General features: G+C 37.5%; 1 protein-coding gene across 5 annotated transcripts in view; it reads right to left on the bottom strand.

The window, feature by feature from the left end:
- Window positions 1-538: 538 nt before the first annotated feature.
- ZNF292 (zinc finger protein 292) overlaps window positions 539-25,920 on the bottom strand; it is a 61,261-nt gene continuing 35,879 nt past the window's right edge. Inside the window, exons 2-8 of one of the 5 annotated variants that reach the window (XM_005299686.4) lie at window positions 24,152-24,306; window positions 23,510-23,588; window positions 22,301-22,436; window positions 15,932-16,134; window positions 14,443-14,579; window positions 12,565-12,706; window positions 539-8,675 (exon numbers count right to left, since the gene is read on the bottom strand). In XM_005299686.4, the coding sequence (XP_005299743.2) occupies window positions 1,464-8,675; window positions 12,565-12,706; window positions 14,443-14,579; window positions 15,932-16,134; window positions 22,301-22,436; window positions 23,510-23,588; window positions 24,152-24,306 (8,064 nt within the window). In that variant the 3' untranslated portion in view covers window positions 539-1,463. The other 4 variants (XM_065588195.1, XM_042857565.2, XM_065588194.1 and 1 more) reach the window with 4 other exon arrangements.

Below are 25,920 nucleotides of genomic sequence, written 5' to 3'. Positions count from 1 at the left end.
CTTTGATAATGAGAGCTCCCACTAATTTACTGTTTTGGTTACTAAACAAATTAGATACTTGTCACTGCAGTTAGCAGCATAAAGAGAGATCTCACAAATCCCAGTTATGACAGGTGGCACTGCTTCCAATGCTCATTCCAGTGTGGAAATACAGAGTAGGCAAAATCGTTGCCAAAAACAGTCAGCAAGAGGAAAGATGAGTGCAGAGGGAACCTATGCCACCTGTAGAGTACAGATATTTTGTCTATGAGTTCCCAATCTCTACCTTTCTTTTTAGAAAGTGCTCCACTTATTCAGTTTTAAATGACATGGCATGAGGACTCATATTTATAGACAGATACCACTCTGGTATGGTCAAAATAAACACATTTTAAAAGCCATTATTTAAAAACAAACAAATAAAAAAAAAAACCAAAAAACTCTCCCCCAGATCCCACTGTTTCCAAAGTAGCATTTTTTTAAAAAATACAAACAAAAAAATTAAACTATACATCAATTTAAGTTACAGAAACAAAAATAACCTTCATAAGATCACATGTATAAAACAAGAAATGAAATGTGATTTTATTTAAGGCAATACTGGGCTACTTCACAAATCACCACCTCAAATATATACACTGCTCCACACTACTAATTTTCTATCACATTCACAACAGGTTCTTCAATACCAAATGCTGTTTAAAATCTCCAATGTAGCAAACTATTTTTATTCACATTTCCATTGTATTATGGAATCATAATAGCTTTGTACCCAATTAAAAGCAATGAAAAATGTAGTTATAGGAAAACTATTTAAATTTATGACTTAACTACATATGAATACCATCCAAAGATACTGGATGTTAAAATTTACAAAAAATGAGAACTGTCAGTATGTGCTGAACATATGAAATGTGATCTTATCCAGCTTCTTTCCTGTAAATAAATGCTTTAAGCAAAATAAACTGGATATGGCAGACTTATCTAGATTTAGTTCAAAAAGTTCTTAATTTAAAATGATTAAAGGACAATTTTAAAAACTTGATCGCTTCGTTACAAATTAAAATTCCGAATATAAATGTGTCATTTAATAGTTTAGACTTACAGACTGCTGGTGGCAGCAAATGATTTACAATAATAAATATATACAAAAAATGTATCTACAAATAAAAGTACTGTTATACATGAGAAGTGACCTGGTGAAAGATACCAATCACAGACAATTCACAAAGATTTAGTTAATGGAAAGGACAATTTGATAGAAAGTTGAAGTTCTGACCAACTATTTACAAAACTGAAGCAATGATTCTGTTCCTCGAGTCCCATAGGGATAAAAACAAATAAGAAATTTACATGACTAATGTCATGTTTCTGCTAGGTTAAATCACTTCAACAAAATAAAAAAGCTTCACAATTACTAGCATGCTTGATGGCTTCCTATTCAAAATAAAAATGTATTACAGATCATGTTTAAAACACAGTTATCAGTAATGTGATTCCCCTTCCTCATTACCCACAAGAATTTCTTTTGCAACTGTAGCTGCTGGATCATCCTCCCAATGTCCTTCAAGTTTTTTCAGACTGACAGTAGGTTTCATTTCCTGAAGTTGCTTCAACACAAGCTCAGTGCAGTCTTTAAGAGTCTTGTCTAAAACTATTTTTACTTTATCACTGCACTGAAGTTGTGATGGGTTGGCAAAGTGTACAAGGGTTTCACTTTCAGAACAGGACCATGTAACATTACTACTTGCCAAGGAGGTCTTTTCATTGGATTTTTTTGAGTTTGAATGAGACCCTTTTTTGGTTCCACTGCTATGGTAGTCTCTCTCAGCATTTTTCTTTTGCTTCACAGCAGACTCTTCAAGGAACTTGAGGAATGATACTTCAAATCCCATAGGCTTAAATGAACTCCAATCGAAAGTTGTGGGCTGCTCTTCAGCGGTCTGAATAGCAACAGCAGTCTCTTCCTCCCTACGCATGCTACTTAATTCAACTGCCAGTACTTCTTCAGGTTTCTCAAGTCTTTTCTTTTTATTCTGAGAGAGGTTTTTTTCTTTATTTGCTCTCTTTAAATTATTCGATTTTTGCTTTTCTGAGTGGCAGGAGACAGTTTCCTGAAAGTTACTATTTACACTGGAAGAGGTTTTAGCTGGATTTTCAGCACACATGCAATCCTCATTAATCAATTTAGTAATGAAGAGTTCTGTCAGTTCATCCACTTCATCTTTCTCGCCTTTCTCAATTTCACTCTGTGGTAATGCAGAGGTACTCAAGTCATCATTGCTCTCTGGCAAACATGGATCAGACTCTTTCACATCACTTTTTTTATTAGCTTCCTCTTGTTCAGAGGATGCTTCCTTTACTTGTGAGACAGAGTGTTTTTTTGAGACAATAAGAAGATTTCTGTGTTGTGAAGTAAATGCCTTAGATAACTTATGACATTTATAATGTCTAATTATATTACTCTCACTTGTAACAACTGAGGAACATCCTTTTATCATACAAGGATACTGTGTTACAAATCTGCTTGTACATTCAGATAAGGCATCATTTATAGCCTTTATCGAATACACATGTTTTCCACGTTTCAGGGAATAAGCCTTGTTTTCTTGAATCTGCCCACCTTTTGTATTCTTGCTTTCCAAGTTAACATTTTTCTTTCGTTTGGTCTTTATCGACAATCTGTTTCCTTCCTTTCCTGACCTATTGTGTTTCAGTCCTCTATGTTTAGACTTTATTGGCTTCTCTTGGTTTGCCTTGCTGGAAATATTTTCCTGACCTGGTGTTAATCGCCTGGGCCTTATTAAGTGATCTTTATGCCTATCATTATGTTTATTAAAAATGTGTCTTAGAAGGTTTGATCTAGTTGCATACATACGATCACAGCCCTCACAATCACACTTGTATATGCCATCTTCTACTTTGTTTGGCCTTATCTTAATTCCATGATCTGTTTCAAGATGTAGAATATAGTTAAAATAGGCTGTAAATGAAGATTTACACTGAGATTGATCACATGGAAATCGTCCAACATCTAGGGCTGATTTCATGCTTCCGATTTCCTCAGGAGTCATCTCATGAAGCTTCATATAATGCTGTATCAGACTAGTAATCTCCTGAAATATTCTCGAGCAGTCACTCACTTCACACCTGAATTCTTTCACCGTCTGTTTGGTTTCAACTTCATCACATTCTTCTTTACTTGGCTCACTTTCTTCTTCAACCTCCACAGAGAAGGCAGGCAAATCTGATTTGTGAACAGCCTGGTAATGAAGAATCAGGTTTTGCTGTATTGTAAAAGCTGCAAAACAGCCTTGATGGACACATCGGTATGGTCTGTAAGGACTATATCTAGTAGGAAACTCAAGAGATTTGGTTACTGGTTTCCTGCGTTTTCTTTCTTCTTTCTCCTTCCGATGCCTCCTAATTTTGCGTACTTTTGGTTGTATCTGTATATTACTGAAAGACGCTGCATTAGATTGCTCTGGAGGAACAGTAAGCACCTGTGGAGCTTTTTCCAGTTTTTCAGGATTTTTTTTTTCTGGGATTAGCTTTTCTGGGATTTTTACAGGTTGTATGACAGCCTCCTTCTTTACTTCAAGTCCTTTAACCAACCGAGGTTCGTTTTTACTTTTCATTATTAGAGTCTGCAGATTTTTTATTTCAACAGGCCGTTGGGTTATGTTTATAGCTTCATTATGAGATCGCCTTCCATAAGGTCTTTTTATTTTTAATTTTACCATTTCCTCCGTTGTGAAGTGATGCACCAGCTGACAGTGTGCTCGGAGATTCGAATTTCTTGTGAATGTTTTTGGACAGGTAGTTACAACACATTTAAATGGGGCATACTTCAATTGATGCTTCTTGATTTCCAGTATCATTTCTGCAGTGTATTGATGTACCTTGCCATAGTGTTTAAATAATGCATCCTTTGTCATAGCACTATAATCACAGCCTTGGTCCTGGCACACAAAAGGCTTGTGGACTTTGTCACTAAATTGAATATTACTTGTCTCTGAAGATGGCTGGGCCACGGATGTATTCTCAGTTGATACAACAGCAACAGCAGTAAGCGGTGCTAGTGTATCCGCTGGAGGACATGGAGATACACTATCAGACACCTGACTGGACGTATCATTTTCTAATCTCAGTTTCTGCAAACCCTCTAAAATTTCCAACACTTGAACATCATCCTTTTGAGAAGTTTCAGGTTGAGAAGAGTTACTCTTTGCAGTGATGACATCCCTAGTGTGTACTGCAAATTGGGTATGGTTGGGTAACTTAACATTCTGTGAACAGTTTGCTGGAGGGAGTTCTGTAGTATTTACTTGTGTATTCTTGGTTGACCCAATGACAGCATCCTGGATTTCATTTTTTACGTCAAGTATTTGGGAATTCATAGCAGTCTTAATTATTTCAAGGGTTTTCTCAAAGTTTTGAATAACATTGTCCTCTGAAATCTGTAAATCAGAATTTCCTTGAGCACAGGCATTCAGAGTCATCATTTGGGAGTCACCATTTTCAGTTTTTATTGTTAAAGGAGCTAATGCTGCATGAGACTCCAGATTAGTTTTGAAGTTTTCTTTGACATTGGGCACGAACAACTGATTGTCAACATTATTTAGTTTTTGTGTAAGATTTTCCACCAACACCTGAGACTCACAGTTTGCCAGTAAGTTTGATTGAAAATTATCTGTTGGTACTTGCACACTTCCTTCAATGCTTTTGGCTAGAAGTCCCATTGTTGTTAAATCATTTACTACTAATTTTTGTGAAGAGTTAGGTGCAAGCAATGGAGTAGCTGCTTTTTTCTTTCTCTTTGAAGCACTGCTCCCCTTCTTATTCAAGGTACTTGATCCTGAATTCTTGGGACTATTTATAACCGAAACTCGCGAACTATTACTTGCAAAATTCTGTGATGCTGCAACAGAATTAGAAAATGAGCCAGAGCACAAGCCATTTTCAATAGTCTTTAGCATTAAATCATCTGTTGCAAAAACAGGCAAATTGTTGCAGTCATCCGATGAAGGAATTTTGTTGTTTAGGGCCCGGTTTTGGTTTGTTAGTAGGGTACTTGTGTTGCAGACTGTCTGCAAGAGAGGGGATACAGTTGGATTGGAGAGAACTGCTGCATTCATTTGAGTTGTACCAGTGACACAGCCAGTTGTAACTATATGTGGAAGCATTTCAGTGTTATCAAATGTACTTGGAATGCCTGCAGTTTCCAAGGCTTGTTTAATAATTTCATTTCCTTCCTCATTCCCACTTGGATTAAAGTTAGCCACACTAGCCCGTGGAAACATGGTCTGCAAAAAAGCAGCTGAACGATTTTCAGCTGCAAGCAACTGTAGGAATGATGGATCTTTAAAACATGCTTCTGGATTGAATGTAGACTCCTGGGGTTGCTGCAAGTTTCCTACATTTGAGGAAAGAATCATACTGGCAAGTAGAGAAGATTGTCCATTAGCCTGCAGGGCTTCCGGAGAAATTTCTGATCCCTCAATGGGTTTACAAACCGACCGTTTAGACAAGTGACCACCAAGTGATCTGGGATTAGTAAAAACTCTGAAACACCTACTGCAGATAAATTTGCCATCTCTAATTATTGCTGGCCATTTTGCTCGCTTGTTATGTTTTGGCTTCCTTTCTTTTCCATTTGGACCCCGTCCACGATCCTTTTTCACCTTTTCTGAAGCTGGAACTTGGGAGGTGGTTTCACTGAAGTTATTTTCACTATTTGCTCGAGAAGAAAAAATTGGTTCATCAACACTTTCCTCCTTTGGAAAAACAGAACTAGTGTTTCCTTCTAGCTGTGATGAAAAATGATTTGTATTGTTTTCCAGCTGCGAGAAGACTGAATTTGGGACATGGTCTGCTGGTGAAGGAAAGAGAGAAATGGAATTGCTTTCGGCAGGTAAAGGAAGAAAGGGATCTGAACCACTGTCAATATTCAAAGGCATAACTGTTTTTGCCAGATCTTCTAATTGTGAAGGTAAAGTTGCATTGGATAGATTTTCCATTTGGGAACATAAAACACTCTCAGGTTCACTTTTAATACAGACTGGATTTATGACACTTTCCACTGTTGGTATCATTGGATTAGATAAAGTTTCTAAGTGGGTTGGGAAAAGTGTATTTGAGACATGTTGCAACTGACTTGAGCAAGCAGCATTTACACTAGTTTTGTTTTGGGATGTAAAAGCAGCATTATTGGGGTTGTCTACTTGCGATGGCAAAAAATACACAATCTTTCCATCACTAGGCATATTTTGCAAATTGCTGGGTTTTCTGGTTTTCTTATTCTTACGTTGCATTTTAAAAGCAGCGTATTGATCAGGGTGTGCTGCCTTCATATGTTTGCCAATACTTTGTGAGGAGTTGTAAGTTCGAGTACACCCCTCAACTTGACAGTTAAATTTCTGAACTGGTGCTGCTGGTGGTACAGCTGGAACTAAAGAACTGCTTAGGCTGGACTGTGATGGAAGAAATATAATACTCTCTAATGTCTTCAGGGGCAAATTAAACGGATTAGTTGCACTCTTAATACTGTCTTGAAGGTCAAGTTTGGAAATGGGTAAGTTGTTTCGATAACCTGTCTGATTCTGCATGCTGAAGGGCATCATATTACTTACTTGTCTTTCTAGGCTTTTTGATGCAAGAGCTTCTGTTTTTGGTGTGTCTGAATTTACAGAAATGTTTTGAATATTCTGGGATTGACTGAAACAATCCTCCTCCTTTCTTTCCTGGAAAACTGGAAGACAAGAATCACTGCAAGAATCTTCTGCTGCTGAACACAACTGCCGGACTACAGATTTACTGGTATCTATTTTACTGCCTGCAGAAGCTAACTTTCCTCTTCTTACAAAGTTATCCCGGACCTTCTGGCTAAGAATAGGCATCCTGATGTTGCTGATTCTAATTGTTGCTTCTTTCTTTACCAGACCAGTGACAGATTGCTCCAAACCATCAACAGACAGGGAATCAGCTTGCCTCAGTGTGCTGGCTGATTTATTTGCTCTCTCTGTCCCAATTGATTCTACTTTGATTTGATCCCACGCATTACTTTCTGCTTCAGTAAAGTTACTTGTGTTATTGTCTAGAGGAGAGATCAATTCCTTTTTTACAGTGACCCTTTCAGGGTTTTCATTAGCTTTTGAACACTGAATGAGATCAGTTCGATTAGTTTGGCCTTCAATCTCTAACACTTTTTCAGGCTGTTTATTATGATCTTCACCGTGTTTTTCTAGTTCATTCTGAGAACGGTAAACTTTTCCACAGCCTGTGAATTTGCAGGTATAGGTATTATAGTGTTGTGCTTCATGATCATAGAGCAAATATGCTTCTGAAAACACTCTGCCACATTTAGGAAACATACACTTTGCTCTAAAGACTTGATGTTCTTTTCTATGAGTTAACAGCTCAGCATAACTGTTAAAACCTGCCTTACATTTCATCTGTATGCAGATGTAGGGCTTGCTGCCACAGTGCATTTGTAAGTGATCGTTGAGGTGAGTAACACTTACAAAATGTCGTCTACAGTACTGGCAAATCACTTTTTTGCTTTGCATTTCAAGAAAACGTTTTGCTTCTTCATTATCTTTATGCCCCTTTGCATGTGCAATCAAATTTTTAAAGTATTTAAAACCTTTTTTACAAAATGTTACTGGACAAGTGAATTCATTAACAGGCAATGGTTTTTGAACTGGTATTATCTCTGGTACGTAAGGTTTATCTTTGTCATCATTTTCATCATCTGAACCATCATTATCGTTGAACACTATGAAGTCTGCTGAATAAAGACTATTCTTTTTAATGGGTCGTTGTTCCTGCTTGGATATGGCATCAGCCTTCTGATTCTCACTGGTGGTTGCAATTTTAGGAGGTCTTCCCAATCTTCTCAGTGGTTTCATAGCAGCCAGTCTCTCTTTGCTGGACTTCTTAACATGTAGAGTTACATGAGGAACAAAGGTTTCTTTAGAATTAAAATTGTGTGCACATATAGGGCAACTGTAAATTCCATCTTTATAGTGTTTCTGTGCATGCCTAACTATTCTATGACCAAGGAATTCTTTGTCACATAACACGCAATACTGCATGTAGGCTTGCCAGTTCCTAAACCTAGCTGATATGAATCCCCTCTCTCTCAGTTTTTTAATTTCTCTCTTTTTCTGCTTTTCATCTCTTATGCCTTTAAGCAGGCTTGTAGCTTCATCAAAATTGCCAGCAAGACCATTCAGAGAAGTTTCTTTATTCTCCTCTTGGCAGTCTTCAACCTTCTCATATACTTCACTGTCATTCAACTCATCTATTGAAGATACAATGGATGCCTCCTCTCCCATCAATGCAAGACACTGACGTTTTAGAGTTTTCCAGTCCCAGAATTCTGGATCAAAAGGCCACTGAGTTTTCAATACAAGCAAGAGCTCGCAGCGTAATGAATTTGGTATTGGAAGATTCTCTTCATCATATTTCTGGTCAGGCTGATTATACAGCATTTCAACAGCATAGTATGCATCCACAGTGGGCTCAAGAAGAAATTCACTTAATTGACAAGCACGTTTAACCTCCAAATCATCGGGCAACAAACAGGAGATAGTCTTGCAAATGGATATTTTGACATCTGTGTTTTCACTGGATTCCAAACGCAGTGCTTTCACACACAGTTCAATGCAGGTTGCAAGTCCAGCAGCTTCAATCTGCAATGTACAAAGACACAAATTTTAAAAAGTCAATTTATTTCAACTGTTTCTGCATTTGTTAATACAAGATAATTTTCATTGTTAAATCCTGAATTTCAAGAAATTGTAAAGGCAAATCATAATAAGGCGTTTATTATTCACATTTTAAGTTTTAAAAAATGATAGTTTAGTAGCTCACACTGTAGAACTGTGCACCACAATGAAATAAAGCCCTGAGCATTATGATTTGGTTGGGTTACTTGGTTTCCAGGCTGGTAAAGGAATCTGAAACACCAGCCTTTTTAAAATTCACACACAAATGAAAAATGCAGAAGGCTCCCGCATGTTGCCCTGTTAGGATTACTTATTTTAGGAGTGTGTTCAGTAGTTCAGTCTTTGTACTAATGAAGTACTGGGCCTTTCCCAAACAAAACCGACCAATTATGCCAAATTGTATGTTATAGTTTTGAGAGGGACTCTGTTGATATCAGATTCATTTAACTTAGGACCTTCAACTTAGGACTTGAATTCTGGTCACAGAAGCAGAAGTGTGGTAATCAATAAGTCTTCTAACCTTCCTAGTTACACTAACTATAGCAATACACAGCACCCTGATTCTCATTTACACTAAGGCCACTTTACACCCCCAGGCAGAGACTTGGAGGGATAGCTCAGTGGTTTGAGCATTGGCCTGCTAAACCCAGGGTTGTGAGTTCAATCCTTGAGGGGGCCATTTAGGGAACTGGGGTAAAACAAACAAACAAAACAAAACAAACCTGTCTGGGGATTTGTGCTGCTTTGAGCAAGGGGTTGGACTAGATAATCTCCTGAGGTGCCTTCCAACCCTGATATTCTAGGATTCTATGATAAGTCTCATGACTAGAATATTGGTATAGAGAGGTATAGCTTATTCAAGGACAGGCAGGGTAAAAAGGGAAGAGGTGCTGCATTATATAATCAAGAATGTATACAATTGTTGGGAGATAAAGAATCAGAGAAAAATTGGTTGTGAAGGTGAAAGGCAATTTGGGTGAAAGTGACCATCATTCTAAGGAAAGGAAGGAGTGAGAGCACAATGGCAAAAATAAAATAGCAGACTTAAACTAAGAGAACTGGTACATAGGTCTCATGGGAAGAAAATCTAAGGATAAAGGAGTTCAGGAGAGCTGGGTGTTTCTCAAGGAGATGATATTAAAGACACAACTGCAAACTATCTTGATGCAAAGGAAAAACAGTATGAGGGCAATATGGCTCTATCAGGATCTCTTTAGTGACTGCTAAATCAAAAAGGAATCCTACAGAACATGGACAAATTGCTAAAGAGGAGTGCCAAAGAAAAGAACAAGCACATAGGGACAAAAACAAAAAAAATGAAGGACCAAAATGAGTTACACCTAGCAAGGGACATAAAAGGTAATAAGAAGAGGTTCTTTAAATATATTAGGAGGAAAAGAAAGACAAAAGAAAGTGTAGGTCTTCTACTTAGCAAGGAAGGAGAGCTAATAACTGATAACATCAAGAAGGCTTAGGTGTTTAATGCCTATTTTCTTCAATCGTCACTAAAAAGGGTAATGTTGACCAGAGTCTCAACACAATTAATACTAATAACAAAGGAAAAGGAATGCAAGCCAGAAGTGGGAAAGAACGAGTTAAAGAATATTTAGGTAAATTAGAGAGATATTCAAGTCATGAAATTCATCCTAGAGAATTTAAGGAATTAGCTGAAGCAATCTGAACCAGTAGTAATTATCTTTGAGAATTTATGCAACATGGAAGGGCATACGTAGTGGGGCCCTGCAGGTGTCAGTTTTGGGTCCGATCCTATTCAATATTTACATTAATGACTTGGATATTAGAATGGAAATTTGTAGATGACATCAACCTGGGAAGGCGTGCTAGCACTTTGGAGGAAAGGATTAGAATTAAAAACAAAACTGACAAATTAAAGACAAGAAGAAATTCAATAGCCTGGGGCAAAGTACTTCACTTGAAGGAAAAATCCCATGCACAACTACAAAATGGGGAATAACTGACTAGGTAGTTATACTGCTGAAAAGGATCTGGAGGTTATAGTGGATCACAAATTGAATATGAGTCAACAATATGATGTAGTTGCAAAAAAGGCTAATATCGTTCTAGGGTGTATCAACAGGAGTGTTATATGTAAGACACAAGAGGTAACTGTCCCGCTCAACTTGGCACTGGTGAGGCCTTAGCTGGAGTACTGTGTCCAGTTCTGGACACCAAACTTTAGTAAAGATGTGGACTAACTGTAGAGAGTCCAAAGGAGAGCAACAAAAATGACAAAAGGTCTAGAAAATCTGACTTATGAGGAAACGTTAAAAAAAAAAAATAAAAAAAAAAAAAGGGCATATTTAGTCATGAGAAAAGAAGACACCCGATAACAGTCTTCAAATATGTTAAGGGCTGTTATAAAGAGGATAATGATCAATTGTTCTCCATACCCACTGAAGGTAGGACAAGTAGTAATAGGCTTAAGGTACGTCTATACTTACCCGCTGGTTTGGTGGCAAGCAATCGATCTTCTGAGATCGATTTATCGCGTTTTGTCTAGACACGATAAATCGATCCTGGAAGTGCTCGCTGTCCACACCAGTAATCCTGCTCCACGAGAGGAGTAGGCGGAGTCGACGGGGGAGCCTGCCTGCCGCGTGTGGACCCGCGGTAAGTACCTTTAAGTTCGAACTAAGACATTTCGACTTCAGCTACGTTATTCACGTAGCTGAAGTTGCGTATCTTAGTTCGAACTGGGGGCTTAGTGTGGACCAACCCTTAATTTGCAGCAAGGGAGATTTAGGTTAGCTATTAGAAAAACTTTCTAACCATCAGGCTAGTTAAGCTCTGGAATAGGCTTCCAAGAGATACTGTGGAATCCCCATCATTTGAGGTTTTTAAGAACAGGCTGGACAAACACTTTTCAGGGATGGTTTAGGTTTACTTACTCCTTCCTCAGCACAGGCTGGACTTGATGATTTCTCGAGGTCTCTTCCAGCCCTACATTTGTATAATTCTGTTACATTTATATTCACTTTAAAGTCCCGCTACACTGCTGAAGAGTGTAAATGAGAAGTAAGGTGATCGTATTTATGAATAAACAGTCCTATTCCTATGTCTTAAATTTCTACTATCAGGGAGAATGATTCACAGCTCATTCAGTGAAGACTTCTGGTTTTTAGGAAAAATCTAAATCCATAAAAAGCAAAATACTTCAGAGTTAAGTCGTAACTTAACCCCTCAATGGTGAATCATAAAGCAACAACCAAGTTGTTTTTTGCCTTTTACAATTTGTTTAAAACATTAAGAGACAGTCTCAAATTTTTCCCCTCAATCTTTTTCTTTCCCATTTTATTTTCATTAATATTTGAAGTATAAAGAGTATCAGGTCCTTACATTCCTCTCTTCACTAAAGTAACTTGTCAAGCTATTTGGAGCGTAGGACTCATGTTACAGGAGACTGTATCCTCAGCTATAGCTCTCCAGTCTCCCAGCTGCTGAGCTGCAACATCTATTCCCCCTCATGTCTACAATGAAAAGTTGTAATAAATTAAATCAGTTTAGTTACTGCAACCCTTTGTGTGGACATTCTTAAGTCAATTTAAGGGTGTCTTACATTGATTCATCTTAAGTGAATTCCTTACCAACTTAAGCCAAATGGCTATGAAAGGCTCAAACTGATTTAACAGTCTACCAAAAGGGGGATGCAGTGATGTAATTACATCAGTTTATAAACAGATTTACTTAAAATCGGTACAATTTGCATAAGTAGGTAAGGCTTACGGCTCGAAGGTTTAATGTACTTGCTAGCTGATATCCAGAAAATTTTCAAATCCTGATCTGATGTTCCATTCAAAATGCCATGAAAATACACCTTCTAGAGTATCCTTACCTCTGAATTAATTACTTTAATCAGGAAGAATATATGATAAACCGTCTTAGTTAACACCGAAAGTTGACGACACCTCTCTAGATACACTTGTACAGAAGGCTCTACCCTTTGCTGCAGTTTGCTCCAGAAGAGAGTCAATTCCCTGGAAACAGAGTTTTAAAAGACAGAATAAATGGCAGCACAAACACAATCACTATATTTGATCAATTTGCAGTTCTTTTAAAAAAAAATATGAAGGATGAAAACAGGATTTATGCTGCCTCTCTAAAAAAACCTAACAATTCATACTTTCTTTTATAGAAGAAGATCATAGTTCATCTGTTCTGGGGTTTATTAATAGGAGTATCAGATGTAAGACACAGGAGGTAATTGTTCTGTTCTACTTGACACTGGTGAGGCCTCAGCAGGAATACTGTGTCCAGTTTTGGGTGCCACATTTTAAGAAAGATGTTGACAAAATGGAGAGAGTCCAGAGGAGAACCACCAATGTGATAAAAAGTTTAGAAAACCTGAACTATGAAGAAACCCTGTTTTTTTAACTTATGTTTAGTCTTGAGAAAAGATGATTAAGAGGGAACCTGGTTCAGTCTTCAAATATGTTAAAGGCTGTTATAAAGAAACGGGTGATCAATTGTTCTCCATGTCCACTGAACGTCAGACAAGAAATAATGTGCCTAATCTGCAGCAAGGGAAGTTTTGGTTAGAGATTAGGAAAAACTTTCTAACTATAACGGTAGTTAAGTAGTGGAACAGGTTGTCAAAGGAGGTTTTTAAGAACAAGTTAAACGAATACCTGTCAGGGATGGTTTAGGTATACCTAATCCGATTTAGGTATACCTAATCCTGCCTCAGCATGAGTGGATGGACTACGTGACCTCTTGCGGTCCCTTCCAGCCCTACATATTTATGATTCTATGTTAATGCATAGACTTTATGTACACATTATTTCTTTATTATATTTAATTACTCTGAAAGCTAGCATTATAAAGTTAGATTGTTATGCTTATGCTTTTATTCAAGTACAAATATGGAGGCCAGACTGCTGCTTCATAACAAAATAAATTAGAAAACAACAAATCTGAAGGTGTAAATGACAAGAGTGTTTTAGATAACCAGTGGAATGATGCACAAAGATTGGTCCCAAGCCTACAGCAGGATCCATTACTGCAAAGCCCTGCGCTCTTCCATGTTCCATTATTTTCAAATTATACTTCACATAGATACAGGAGTCAGCATTAGCAAATCCCGGAGCAGGACTGGGACCAAACCAGCAAATTACCAATTTTACCAGACTGAAGTTAAAGTTCCAGTGGGTCAGCTGCCTCCCAACAAGATCTGCCAGTTTCCCTGGATGCCCAGTGAAAGCTTGTTTTAACTACCAAACGCTGCTAAACTAGCATGTGGCTTCAATGCGACTGTGGAGAGATCTTGCTGGAAGATTTCACATGAAAACCTGCACATTTTTTAATACAGGCAAAAAGAAGTAGGTGACTTATGTGAAAAGTGCTCTTCCAGACAACAGAATTGTTGTCTAAAATTGAGAGAGTTTTCATTACAGTGCTGATCACCTGCCTAACAGATGGAAAACTATTTGTTTCCACAACGTAACACAGTTAATTTATTGTCAAGTGAAGTGACTCAGCACTCACGTCATCTGCTGATGCCTCATCCACAATATGGCCTTTGAAACAAGCGAAGAATTGTAAGGTAATGATGTTAATTATTATGGGTTATTACAAAAGCATTAATTTTATATTAAGCTTTTTCTTTTATTTTTTCAAAAAAAAGTTGACAGGCTCTACTCCTTCCAATAGATTTTAAAGTGTTAAATGATCCAGTTGTACTCTTAGAAACAAACAAAAAGAGATTCTAACTCACCAGGCACAGTACATCTCTCCTTGCTGTAGTTGACGAGATAAAAATGCTGCACATAAAATTAGAGCACTTTTTTCATCTCCATCAGACTCTAGGTTACAGATCATTTCTAGGGCATCTTTGCAATCTACTGCTGCGATCTGGAGAGGAAAAATACAAGATCACTGAAGTCTGACTAGATGGTTTTGTTTTCAATCATGTGGTAATATGGTGCTCTGTGGAAAAGCAGGAATAAGGAATTTAATGAACATTTTCAAACATCTTATTTTTCAATTAATTACTTAAAGCAATTCAAGAGCTTCTGGACAGAACAAGCATGTCAAAATACTGGATCTGCCTAAAGTAAAAGGAAAGTTGTACACCGGTAAAATGGATAGAAGCATGTAACTGAAAGATATTGTAAGACTTAATGTTTGTTTGTCTATAGTACCATTCATCCAAAGAACCATTACCTAAATTGGCCAGCAGGATGGAAAATACAAGTTTAAAAGTTAAGTAACTGCACGTATTCTAATTAATAAATAAATACATATTCCTGTCACACATTACAAAAATGAACATGGCCTCTTTATCATCATAATTTATAAATGATAAACAGAGGGGCCTAACGGAGAAGGAAGCAGTATACAGAAACATCATAAGAAACAGTCTCATCTCTGAAGAGCTTACAATTAAAACAAACAAGAAGAAAAAGGATAGAAGAAAGCGAGTACTATTTTCCCCATTTTACAGATGGGAACTGAAGCACAGAGAGTTCAAGTATCTTGTGCATTCACACAGGAAAGCTGTGGCAGAGCCCAGAACTGAATCTGTATGCTAGCCGTAAGACCATATTTCTTTCTCTCTCTCTCTTTTTTTTTAATAATATGATTTCCAATTACAGTTTTACAGAGAGCCTTAAAATGAGCAATTTGGGGGGAGAGGGAGAGTTGCATACAACATTTTATATACTGTTTTTAAGCAAGGGATTTCTTTTCTATAGGAAAGCCAACATCATCATAAATACTGCAAAAAGAACAGGAGTACTTGTGGCACCTTAGGCTTGGTCTACACTACCCCCCTAATTCGAACTAAGGTACGCAACTTCAGCTACGTGAATAACGTAGCTGAAGTTCGAAGTACCTTAGTTCGAATTAGTTCGAACTTACCTTGGTCCACACTCGGCAGGCAGGCTCCCCCGTCGACTCCGCGGTACTCCTCTCGCTGAGCTGGAGTACCGCAGTCGACGGCGAGCACTTCCGGGTTCGACTTATCGCGTCCAGACTAGACGCGATAAGTCGAACCCAGAAGTTCGATTTCCAGCCGTCGAACTAGCGGGTAAGTGTAGCCAAGGCCTTAGAGACTAATAATAAATTTGTTAGTCTCTAAGGTGCCACAAGTACTCCTGTTCTTTTTACGGATACAGACTAACACGGCTGCTACTCTGAAACCTGTCATAAATACTGCAGTTCCTATAGAAAAAAACCACAAACTAAAAGTAATGTTTACTCACCTCCTCCATTAGCTTTTCATTTGGTGATCCTGAACAAAGACAGACCAGGTAGGTTTGCTTAAAACTGCCTTTGGTGCTGATTTCTGGATGGTCAGAGCACAACTTTGCCAGGGAAGTTGCTTGAGTCAATTGCTTTGCTTTCATTAAATGCTTAATTCGCATATCCAGCAAAATGGGGCCTTCAAACACTAAAAATTCATTCACTTAAAAGAAAAACAAGACAAAACGTTACATATAAATATTTTATGAAGTGTTATGCAGTTAACAGATGGAATTTAATCATATTCATATGTAACATTTAAACAGAGTAAAAGGGCACAAAAGATAGGGAGCACTAGAAAAAATGTTTTTTCTAATACCTTGATTTTTGTACTGTTCATTTAACCTGTCACTGGTCACACTACATTTCAGGCAGGAAATCTAAAATGTTCTCAGAGGTTAAAGAATTTCTCAAAATTAATAAACTGAAATGTTTAACTAAAAGCTTGTATTTTCTATTAGCATTTCTGCCACCAACAACATGCTTAGTCATCTTGCTAAAATGACCTCTAATGACTTGTTCAAGGAAATGAAAATGTTGGTTGAACGTTCATAGTTTAGGATGAACCTAGATTTCCGATTTTCTACCCATCTCTAATTTTTAATCATTCCACTTTATTTCCAAAATGGGGTGTGTATTTTAAAGTATGAAGTTGACAATTAGGAAAGTGTAGCATTAATCATATGCATATGCTCCTTAAATAAACAAAATTATATTTTCCCCAGTCTTGTAATTTTTTGGCGCAAATGTCCTTGGCAATAGTATGTTTTCACAAAACCACATTTCAGAGATGCAGTTCTTTAAGCATTCAGTTTTAGTTTACAGGCATACTCCAGCAAGTTATTTAAGAATAGGAAGGGTTCAAGCTTGACAAGCCAGTTTCACAGGAATGGTCTTGACAGCTACCTATTGTTCTAAAATTCTGGAACATTATCAAAGTCTTCTGGTATTACAGAGAAAGAGAGGGAAATGGGAAGGTGGGTGGAAGGTGCGAGTAGAAGAGAAAAGGAACAGAGAAGAGATGGAGTGTGAATGGGTTATAGGAGATGTAAAAGTGGGGGATGTACTTTTTCATCTGCAAATTTTACGACCTACTTACTCACCCTAGTTTCTAGATCATTAATAAATATAATAAACAACACATGACCTAGTATGGAACCTTGGGGCATCGCACTGTTAACCTTTTGTCACAATGAATACTGATCATTTAATCCTACTCTTTGCTTTGTCTCCCCTAGCCAGTTTCTGGTCCATTGCAATAATTTGCCTCCCACTCTATGGTCACTTTACTTCTTTAGTAGTCTCTTGTGTGGGACCTTGGCAAGGCCTTTTGGAAGTCTAAATTATGTCAACCAATTTTCCTTTACTCACTATTTTCCTTTGCAGAAACCTTGCTGGTTAGACCCTCCCAAATCATGATCTTCCATATGTTTTGTTATTCTCTTTTTAATTACAATTTCAACCAGTTTGCCAGGTATTGATCCATGGCCACGGCTCCTAGGCACTACAGTAATACAAATAAATAAAGTCTTACTGGTCTATAATTCCCTGGATCTCCTCCAAGAGCCTTCATTAAATATAGGTACAATATTGCCTACCCTTCAATTCACAGTCTACAATAGAAAGTGCGCCCACATAAGGGGGTTTATCAATTTCACTAAATTAGTTTCTAAACCAATTTAAATAGATACAATTTTCTCATTTAAGGCTGAAGCCAATCTTATTTTATGCAGAATCAAAACAAAGTGCATTGAATTATGTCTTGTAGATGATAACCTAGAATTGAATATATATTATACATTCAAAGATTTGTTAAATCTTATAATGGGACATTTCCTTTTTAAAACAGAAGAAATGCTCCTTCAATGTCCATTTTTCAAGTATCTTATCAAAGACATTCATGTTCTTCCCAACCCACAAATGACCCAGTGACTAATTACATTTGTTCGTTTTTATCCTTGCTTTTTCACCCACAGGTCCCAATAATTCTTTAAACTGCCATGTTTACTGTTTCAGCTAGTCTGCCTTGCATAAACATTGGAACATATTGTTTTATCTCTGAAATATGATATAAGATGACCTCGGACTTAAAACTACACTTCTAACTCATGAGTCTTCCCTCTAATCCATATGATATTAAAATTACTATATTTAATATTTTAATGCCAAGTTTTTGGCCTTGCTCTTCCACTTACAGGTCCCAATAATCCTTTAAACTACCGTGTTTACTGTTTCAGCTAGTCTGCCAGGCATAAATATTGGAATATATCTTATTTCAGAGATAACAGAAAATAAGAAAGTCTCAGACTTAAGACTACAGTTCTAACTCATGTGATACCTACACCCTCCTCAAGTGATATTGATATTACTACAGTTAAAATTTTAATGTTAAGCTTTATTTTGCACTTCCAAATACAGTAATTTCATTTCACTTTTGCTTATTCTGTGATCAGGATCTGAACCTGTATTAAATTAGTATATTCCAAGACAAAACTCAGTAAAGACGGAGTTAAAGGTGAGAATACAAGTCAGTAATTTATGGGGGGAAGGGGAAATCTTAAAAGAGTATAGTAGTAATCAAAAAAACCAAACATCACAGACCTATTAAATTCAGAGGTTAAAATAAAAAAATATATGAATGCACGGAAGTTATTAGCTAAGGTACCATAACAACCTTAACTCTGCCCCCGGACCAATGCCTCAAGAAAAGCTAGAAAAATCTTGAATGAACAATTTCAACGCAAACAGGTTCATCTCTTGGTCCACAAAAACTAGCATGCCATAGCAGAATGAGAAATAGTATTTTTCAATAAATCAAGATATTGGTAAGCTAAGTATAATTACTCTCCACTGTTCATTAAGGTTTACGAACTACCAAAGCCTGAAGAAGATCTGACCCAGACCTGAAGAAGAGCTCTGAGTAAGCTTGAAAGCTTGTCTCTCTTACCAACAGAAGTTGCTCCAATAAAAGATATTAACCTCACCAACCTTGTCTCTCTAATATCCTGGGACGAACATGGCTACAACACCACTGCACACAAAATCTAGCATACAAACTCCAGATCATGTATTATAACATTTACCTGGGGGGTAAGGGGAAGTGAGCAGAAGCCATGGGCCTAACGTGGACTATACCAAGGTCACTGGGACTGAGGGACCAGCGAATTCTGTGGGGTACTGGGAGCCAGGGAACCTATGGAACCTTACAGAATTTAGGAGTTTTCCATAGTCCCTTATTCAGCAGGCTTCAAGATTCAGCTTCCCATTGTTCCCTCCTGCTGATCAGATCACTGGACCTAATGCAGACGGTAGTAAGTCAGCAAGAGCCAACGTGAACTTTTACTAGGGTCCACAGCAGCACCTGTGGATTTAAAAAAATGCCACAAGGCAAATCTTGGATTAGTAACAGAAATCAAGGTATGAAATCTATGAGAGCAAATGAAGCTGGAGAGTATGAGTCAGGTGACTTGGAGAAGCCATCTGGGAAGTCAAAAAGGCTGCAGAATTTAACAATGGCCAGGATGAAGGCTGTGGGCTTGAGAATTTTGTAGGCACTCATGCCAGGGTGAGGAAGCAGATTTCCGGTGGGCTATCGGAGCTTCTGTTGTAGCCCAGCTAACTATGCTGCGTTCTGATGAAGCACTGGGCTGTCACCTCCCCACTGTTCATTTGTAAAATATGGTAGAAGATTGTAAATACCAAAGCACTGTAGTGTCCTTTAAATAAGGTAATTCTGTAGTGTTGCTTACAGAAGAAATGGATTCAATTCTCATTATTTTTCCTTGATCCCCATAACTTCTTCCTGACCTCAAAGTTGTGCCACTGCTATGGAGAAAAACGTTGCCACATATAACCCCCCCGTGCCACGTATAAGAGAAAGTTCCTCTAGTGATAGCTTCTTCTGAAGCCAAGAGCAGATATATGAGGGGAGTGAACACTGCACTGACACAGATCCCTTTTGGGTGAAAAAAGAGCAACCTAGAAGCAAGTACGCAGATCTTGCTACTGGTAGCTGAGGGAGTGATGGAGCGAAGTGATCAATTCCTAATCATAAGTAATTTATTTTGCTAATTTAGCTTTTTACTGCTTGCTGAGTACACGCAAGCTAATAGAAGGTCTATTATTAAACTACTGAATCAATATTTTTGCACTCAACTCTGTGGACTGATCATAAGCAGTTTCTTCATTTAGTTCATATCCAGTATTTGAGCTGTTTTGATTAGTCAGGTAAGTTGTATGTGGGCATTTCTGTTTCCTGACTAGATGAACATAGGAAATACATCCAGATAAAACACAAACGTCTATTTCCTTATATATCTGCATATGTGACTTTGAAATTTGCTTTCTGGAGATTTGATCATGTAAACATGTGAAGAAAAGGTTGCAAACAAAGCCAAAGAAAATGTTGAAGTCTGATTTATTTGCATTAGTTTCTTGCATTATTAGGCCAGAGCACAGCTACTGAGAGTAGTCAAAGTTCCCTTGAGCCAAGGGCTCATCAGGCTGACATGGTTAAGACACAAGAGACAAGGTTGGTGAGGTCATATCTTTTATTGGACCAACTTCTGTTGGTGAGAGAGATAAGCTTTCAAGCCACACAAAGCTCTTCTTCAGGTCTGGGAAACAACTACACTGCATGGTTAAGGCACATCAGTTTCATAGCCAACTGTACATAAGAGAATGATGTGGCCATCTTTGATGTCCTAATCTGATGAATCAGATACCTACATTTTGCAACTGGGTGAACTGGATGTGGCATTTCAGTAGGAGATCAAATGAGACTTGAACCCACAGCCTTCAGATTTGTAGTTGAGCACCATAACCACTTAGCCATCACACCTCATGGTAAGAACAGTTCAATGTTATTTTATTTTGTGAAAAACAAATCAATATGGTAAGCCTCATTACAACTTAGTTTACACATTTGAAGAAACAAGGCAAGAGGCTTTCTTTAAAGTAAGCTCAGGACTCCAGCCTTTTAAAAATTAACTGGAGCCAGGCTCACCATTCTGTCATATCTAAGTCATTTGGCAAATGTGCCTTGCAATCTCAAAATTGGTATCAGCATCATATTTAATCAAGATCTTTCAATTAAACCTCATATGAAGTTTCTAAGAAAAACGATTTGTGAGACACATGGCAAAAAAGTATTAGAAGAATTTTCAAAATACAATAATCCCATATTTTTTTCAAAAGTTCAAATCTCTCAAGAACTTCCATGAATATTCTCAAATTTAGCAACGATTCTCCTAATGCCATGGAGCACACATGCAAATCTGAAATGTAAAGAACCTTTGAGGATTTTAGAGTGGGAGACAAAATTGCTTAAATAGAAAGTGAGCCACAGTCTTAACTACAGAAAGGCTACAAGTGAACATAATAGATTGGCTTTGACTTTATAATGGGAGATAGAGTCAGAGAGAACATGCAAACAATACAAACACTATGTGTTATTAGCAGGTGTATCATGTGAACAAAATACGAATCCCTGCCACAAAGTGTGTCTAATTTTAAAGAGACCAAGTGAATCAATCAGTGGATGTTTCCAATGTTATACAGGTCATTTAACATTTAAAAGATGAAAATTAGCATAAAATTCACTTTTCAACAAATCTAATTCACAGTGCTACCTATAGCATAGCTGTAACCTATTACTGTACCAATAAATGTGAAATCCAAAAGCCCATCTAATGGAGCTACAGCGCATATTTACAAGTAACAGAAGTTGAGTTTTTCTATCCCAGTGTCTGAACTGCAAAAAAGGAAGACTTTACTGCATAACCATAGCTAAAATAGGTATTGAAGAAGAAGCCAGAAAAATCCATTCACCTTAAACCTGTTCAGGGTTCTCAAATGCCATACTAATGCTTACAGTTTTTGGTTTTTTGAAAAATATATTTGTATTTCAAATACAGTCCCAGTTCTCAGGAAAGATTCAAATCACAGCAATCACTTAAATCTGTAGTGTGTTAGTAGTGGTTTCTTAAATGTGGTTTTTTAAGCACAGATGGAGGCAAAGGTTTCAGTTTTCTATTAAACATATGGCAGTCAAAAATTATAGTTGTGTCTTTGGTTTACTTACATATGGACAATTTATTTAAGTACATCCGGACTGGCCACCTGAATACCTACTTTTACCCTATCAGAAAAAAGCCTGGTTACAAATCCCACACAACAGAGTTTATAAAGGAAATGGCAAAAGATCTTCAACTACAGCAACACTATATACAAAGCAGTAATGTTGTAGCACTATTTGTATATTTGTTAAGAAAGTGAATTCATTAAATAATTGGAGAGACTTATTTTTTCTTAAGCCATTGTAAATTTACCTTTATCCTCATCCAGTGGTTCCTGGGAAAGAATACTGCACAGCACTGGATTCTTCCACACGCCCTTCTCTTGAGTAAGCGTAGCTAAAAAATGCAATTCACAGCTACCGTTCTCCATCAACTTTTCATGAGCCACCTAAAGAAAAGTGTTAGATATTTCATGACTATGGCAATGACAAATGACATAAAACCATATACACTCAGATTTTTTTTTAAACTTAAGAGGAACACTTCAAAAGTAAAACTTGTCCCTTTTTGTAAAACGTCAATTCTAAAAGACTTAATACAGTAAGTAATTTCTAATCCCTATATGTAGACTATTTAAAGTTTCAGTTTAAGTACAATAAGTGTTATAATGTCCACCTTGTACATTAGTATAATTTCAAATCTTCAAAATAGAATTTTTTTGTATTGGGATTCTAGCACTACTATACCTATTGAACAACTGGGTCTTTAAAATAATCAAGGTCATCATCATACCACCATGAATAACCCTTTTGAATAACAAAATACTTTTAAATTCATTGGTAAAAATACATGTTGACAGGTGGCAGTCTTTTGTAATATGGTTTGTAATTTACAAGCATCAGGGGGTAGCCCTGTTAGTCTGTATCTACAAAAACAACAAGGAGTCTGGTGGCACCTTAAAGACTAACAGATTTATTTGGGCATAAGCTTTTGTGGGTAAAAACCTCACTTCGGAAGTGAGGTTTTTACTCACAAAAGCTTATGCCCAAATTAATCTGTTAGTCTTTAAGGTGCCACCAGACTCCTTGTTGTTTTTGTAATTTACAAAAATTCAATTAGAAAAGGCTAGCTATTTCAGCAGGTCACAGAACACTGGGCTTATTAAGAGGAACACACATCCTCCTTTGACAGGTTTGCTCAAAGGAGGTTTTGCATCCTCCTTTGAGCATCCCTTGAAGTATTTCTCAACAGATGGGACCAGAGGTTCATTTTGTTTTCACCCTAACAAACTTTGACTACAAACTGGCATATCAACTATTTCATACAGAAAGATGTGATTGACAACTTAATTACCTAACAGCACAAAGAACTTCCAGCTGAATGACTTTCTCCCACAGGAAACAAGCATAGAGTTAATCTTAATTCATGTGACTCAATGTTCCCAGGTTACTAAACTGTTTTTTAAAAGCTGGTGATCCCATCTTTTCTTAGTATTTTTCTTTATACAAGAAAAACTCTCACCTGTACAAAGGCTTGAAACTCTTCCCATTGATTTTCTGGTAATTCAAGAGGCAGACAAAGTAAAAGTTCAACACAGCTTCTGAAAGTCAAATAAGAGCATTAATTCACATGGCTTTGAGAATGCATTAAAAAAACCACTACACCCAACTTGTCTTTCAAGTGTCTAACAAAGAGCCATTATCTATTATTCTGCTTAAAATCCACAAAAAATCCTACAAATATATAGCTTATTTATTAAATCTATATAAAAAATAAAAAGGGCACCTATTCAACGGTGTAGGTGCTTTGCCAGAAATTATAACAAATAACTATCCGCAGAACATCAAACTCCCCATCTATACACAAATCAGATTTCCCTCAAAAGTCCACCCCTGCACCAGTCCAGGTAAATAGATGTGCCTTGCAGTGTGCCCTGGAGGTCAACAGACTGTCTATTTCAAACTAAGAATGGGTGCTTCTGTCAATCACAACTGAGAGAGAGTAGCATTGAGAGAGAAGCAGTCTCCCAACTAGCAAGGTCTCAAGTCCTATGAATCAAACCCAACTCTTAAATTCAGGCCAGAAATGATCAGGTAGCCAGTACAAATGGCTTAAAAATAAGTTATCTACACACAGTATCCAAATAATTGAAAATATACTTACAGTGCTAAGCGCTCAAGCACAAAGGCTACTTTTTCACACTCAGAGGTAAGGTAAGGTCGTGCTTTCACGTAGCTTCGGATTGCCACTGTGTATACCTGCAACAGTGGCAAAGGATCTTCTGATGTCTTCCACTTTTCTGCATATTCTAGGAGTGTCTGTTTAGAAGGCAGAACAAAGTGAACATAAAATATATTCAAAAATAGTGATTCCCAGATTTATACCTTCTTCCTCCTTAGCTAATCCATCTGTATGTTCTTGGTATGATAAGGTATGAGTTCCCAAAACTTTCCAATTAAATAATGCTTTCTTTAGGCCTTCAGCAAGAGGTTTTTATGAAAACTTATCTGGAACTCAAAATTATGCTTATCCAAAGAAATAAAAATTGACTTGACTTTGACCTTCTCCCTCTCCTCATCCTCCTCAATCCATATACTACAGTTTGGCAACATTTTAAAACTTGAATATTCAAGGCCAACATTTTAAAATGTAGATGTCTAAAGCTAAACAGCAAATCCGTATTTGGGAATGTATACGGGCAGCCAGATTTTCGGGGTGTGTGTGCAGAACTGTGGGTCTGAAAGTTCACTTATTCAGAAGCCTAGATGATGGGGTTAATGCCTGCATCTGTAACTTTCACTCTATGCATCTGAAGAAGTGAGGTTTTTACCCACGAAAGGTTATGCCCAAATAAATCTGTTAGTCTTTAAGGTGCCACCAGACTCCTTGTTGTTTTTGTAGATGCAGACTAACACGGCTACCCCCTGATAGATGATGGGGTGGGTATCTAAGGCAACTAAATCTGGAAATTTTAGCCGTTTCCTTACTTTCCCTACCCTGAAGGAGCTGTTTCTCAGGAGTCTGCATCCTCTCTTCTGCCCATTTACCTGTGCCATTTAACAGAAACACTGTCTGTCCTAGACGGAAAGCTGACTTGACAACATGGATTCTAAAAATATAATGCATGAATCCCATGACATTAGCCAACCAGGATTCAAATTCACTTCCTATTTGACACAGGAATACTTACAATACTCTCTAAACAGGATCTATTGCAGTGATGCCCACTGAAGTCTGAAGAGAGGGTGAAACAACAGAAGAGGCATAACTTCCCCTTTCATATCAATTAGGGTTTGTGGCCTCTGCGATTCTACAGCTGCAGCATTTGGCATTTTCCCCAAGATGCTACGGAATTCAGAATTTTTGTAGCGGAATTTGCCATTTTACTGCAGCCAGGCACGCAAACTTTTGTTTTATAATTCTGTATCCTGCCAAGACCTGCCTACAGCTGCCTGTGGCTCTCTGGCTTTCCATAGAAGGGAGAAAGTCATTGGATTACAATGCACTGTTACCCCGGGCATCCAATCTGTACAATGGCTCTGAAAAAATAATATATGACCCTGTAATTAAAGATTGCATCATAATGCATTTGCACAAGGGGACCAAATTATGATTGCATGGGCAACTGTAAATCTGGCTTTCCTAACTTCCATGTGCCTGACTTTATAACCTAAACAATATTTTTAACATGGTTTTATTTTTAAAGGACAAAGGTAAAAATATTTTTATTATATACAATTGTAATGACTTCCCCATCATGGACCATCAACAGGGTTTGAAACCTGAGCCTTTAGCACTGCAGCACACAGACTGCTATCACTTGAACTACAGGACTAACCACATTAGCTGGCAGCAAGAGAAGGCTGTTATTCCAGAGAGGAGATGGGTTGCTAGCACCATGTGCTGGTTCCACAGGGTGGTTGCGGAAGGGA

Source organism: Chrysemys picta, chromosome 3 (genome assembly GCF_011386835.1).
Source record: "Chrysemys picta bellii isolate R12L10 chromosome 3, ASM1138683v2, whole genome shotgun sequence".
In the NCBI taxonomy this organism is placed as follows: Eukaryota; Metazoa; Chordata; order Testudines; family Emydidae; genus Chrysemys; species Chrysemys picta.
This window is presented reverse-complemented; position numbering and strand designations above follow the sequence as displayed.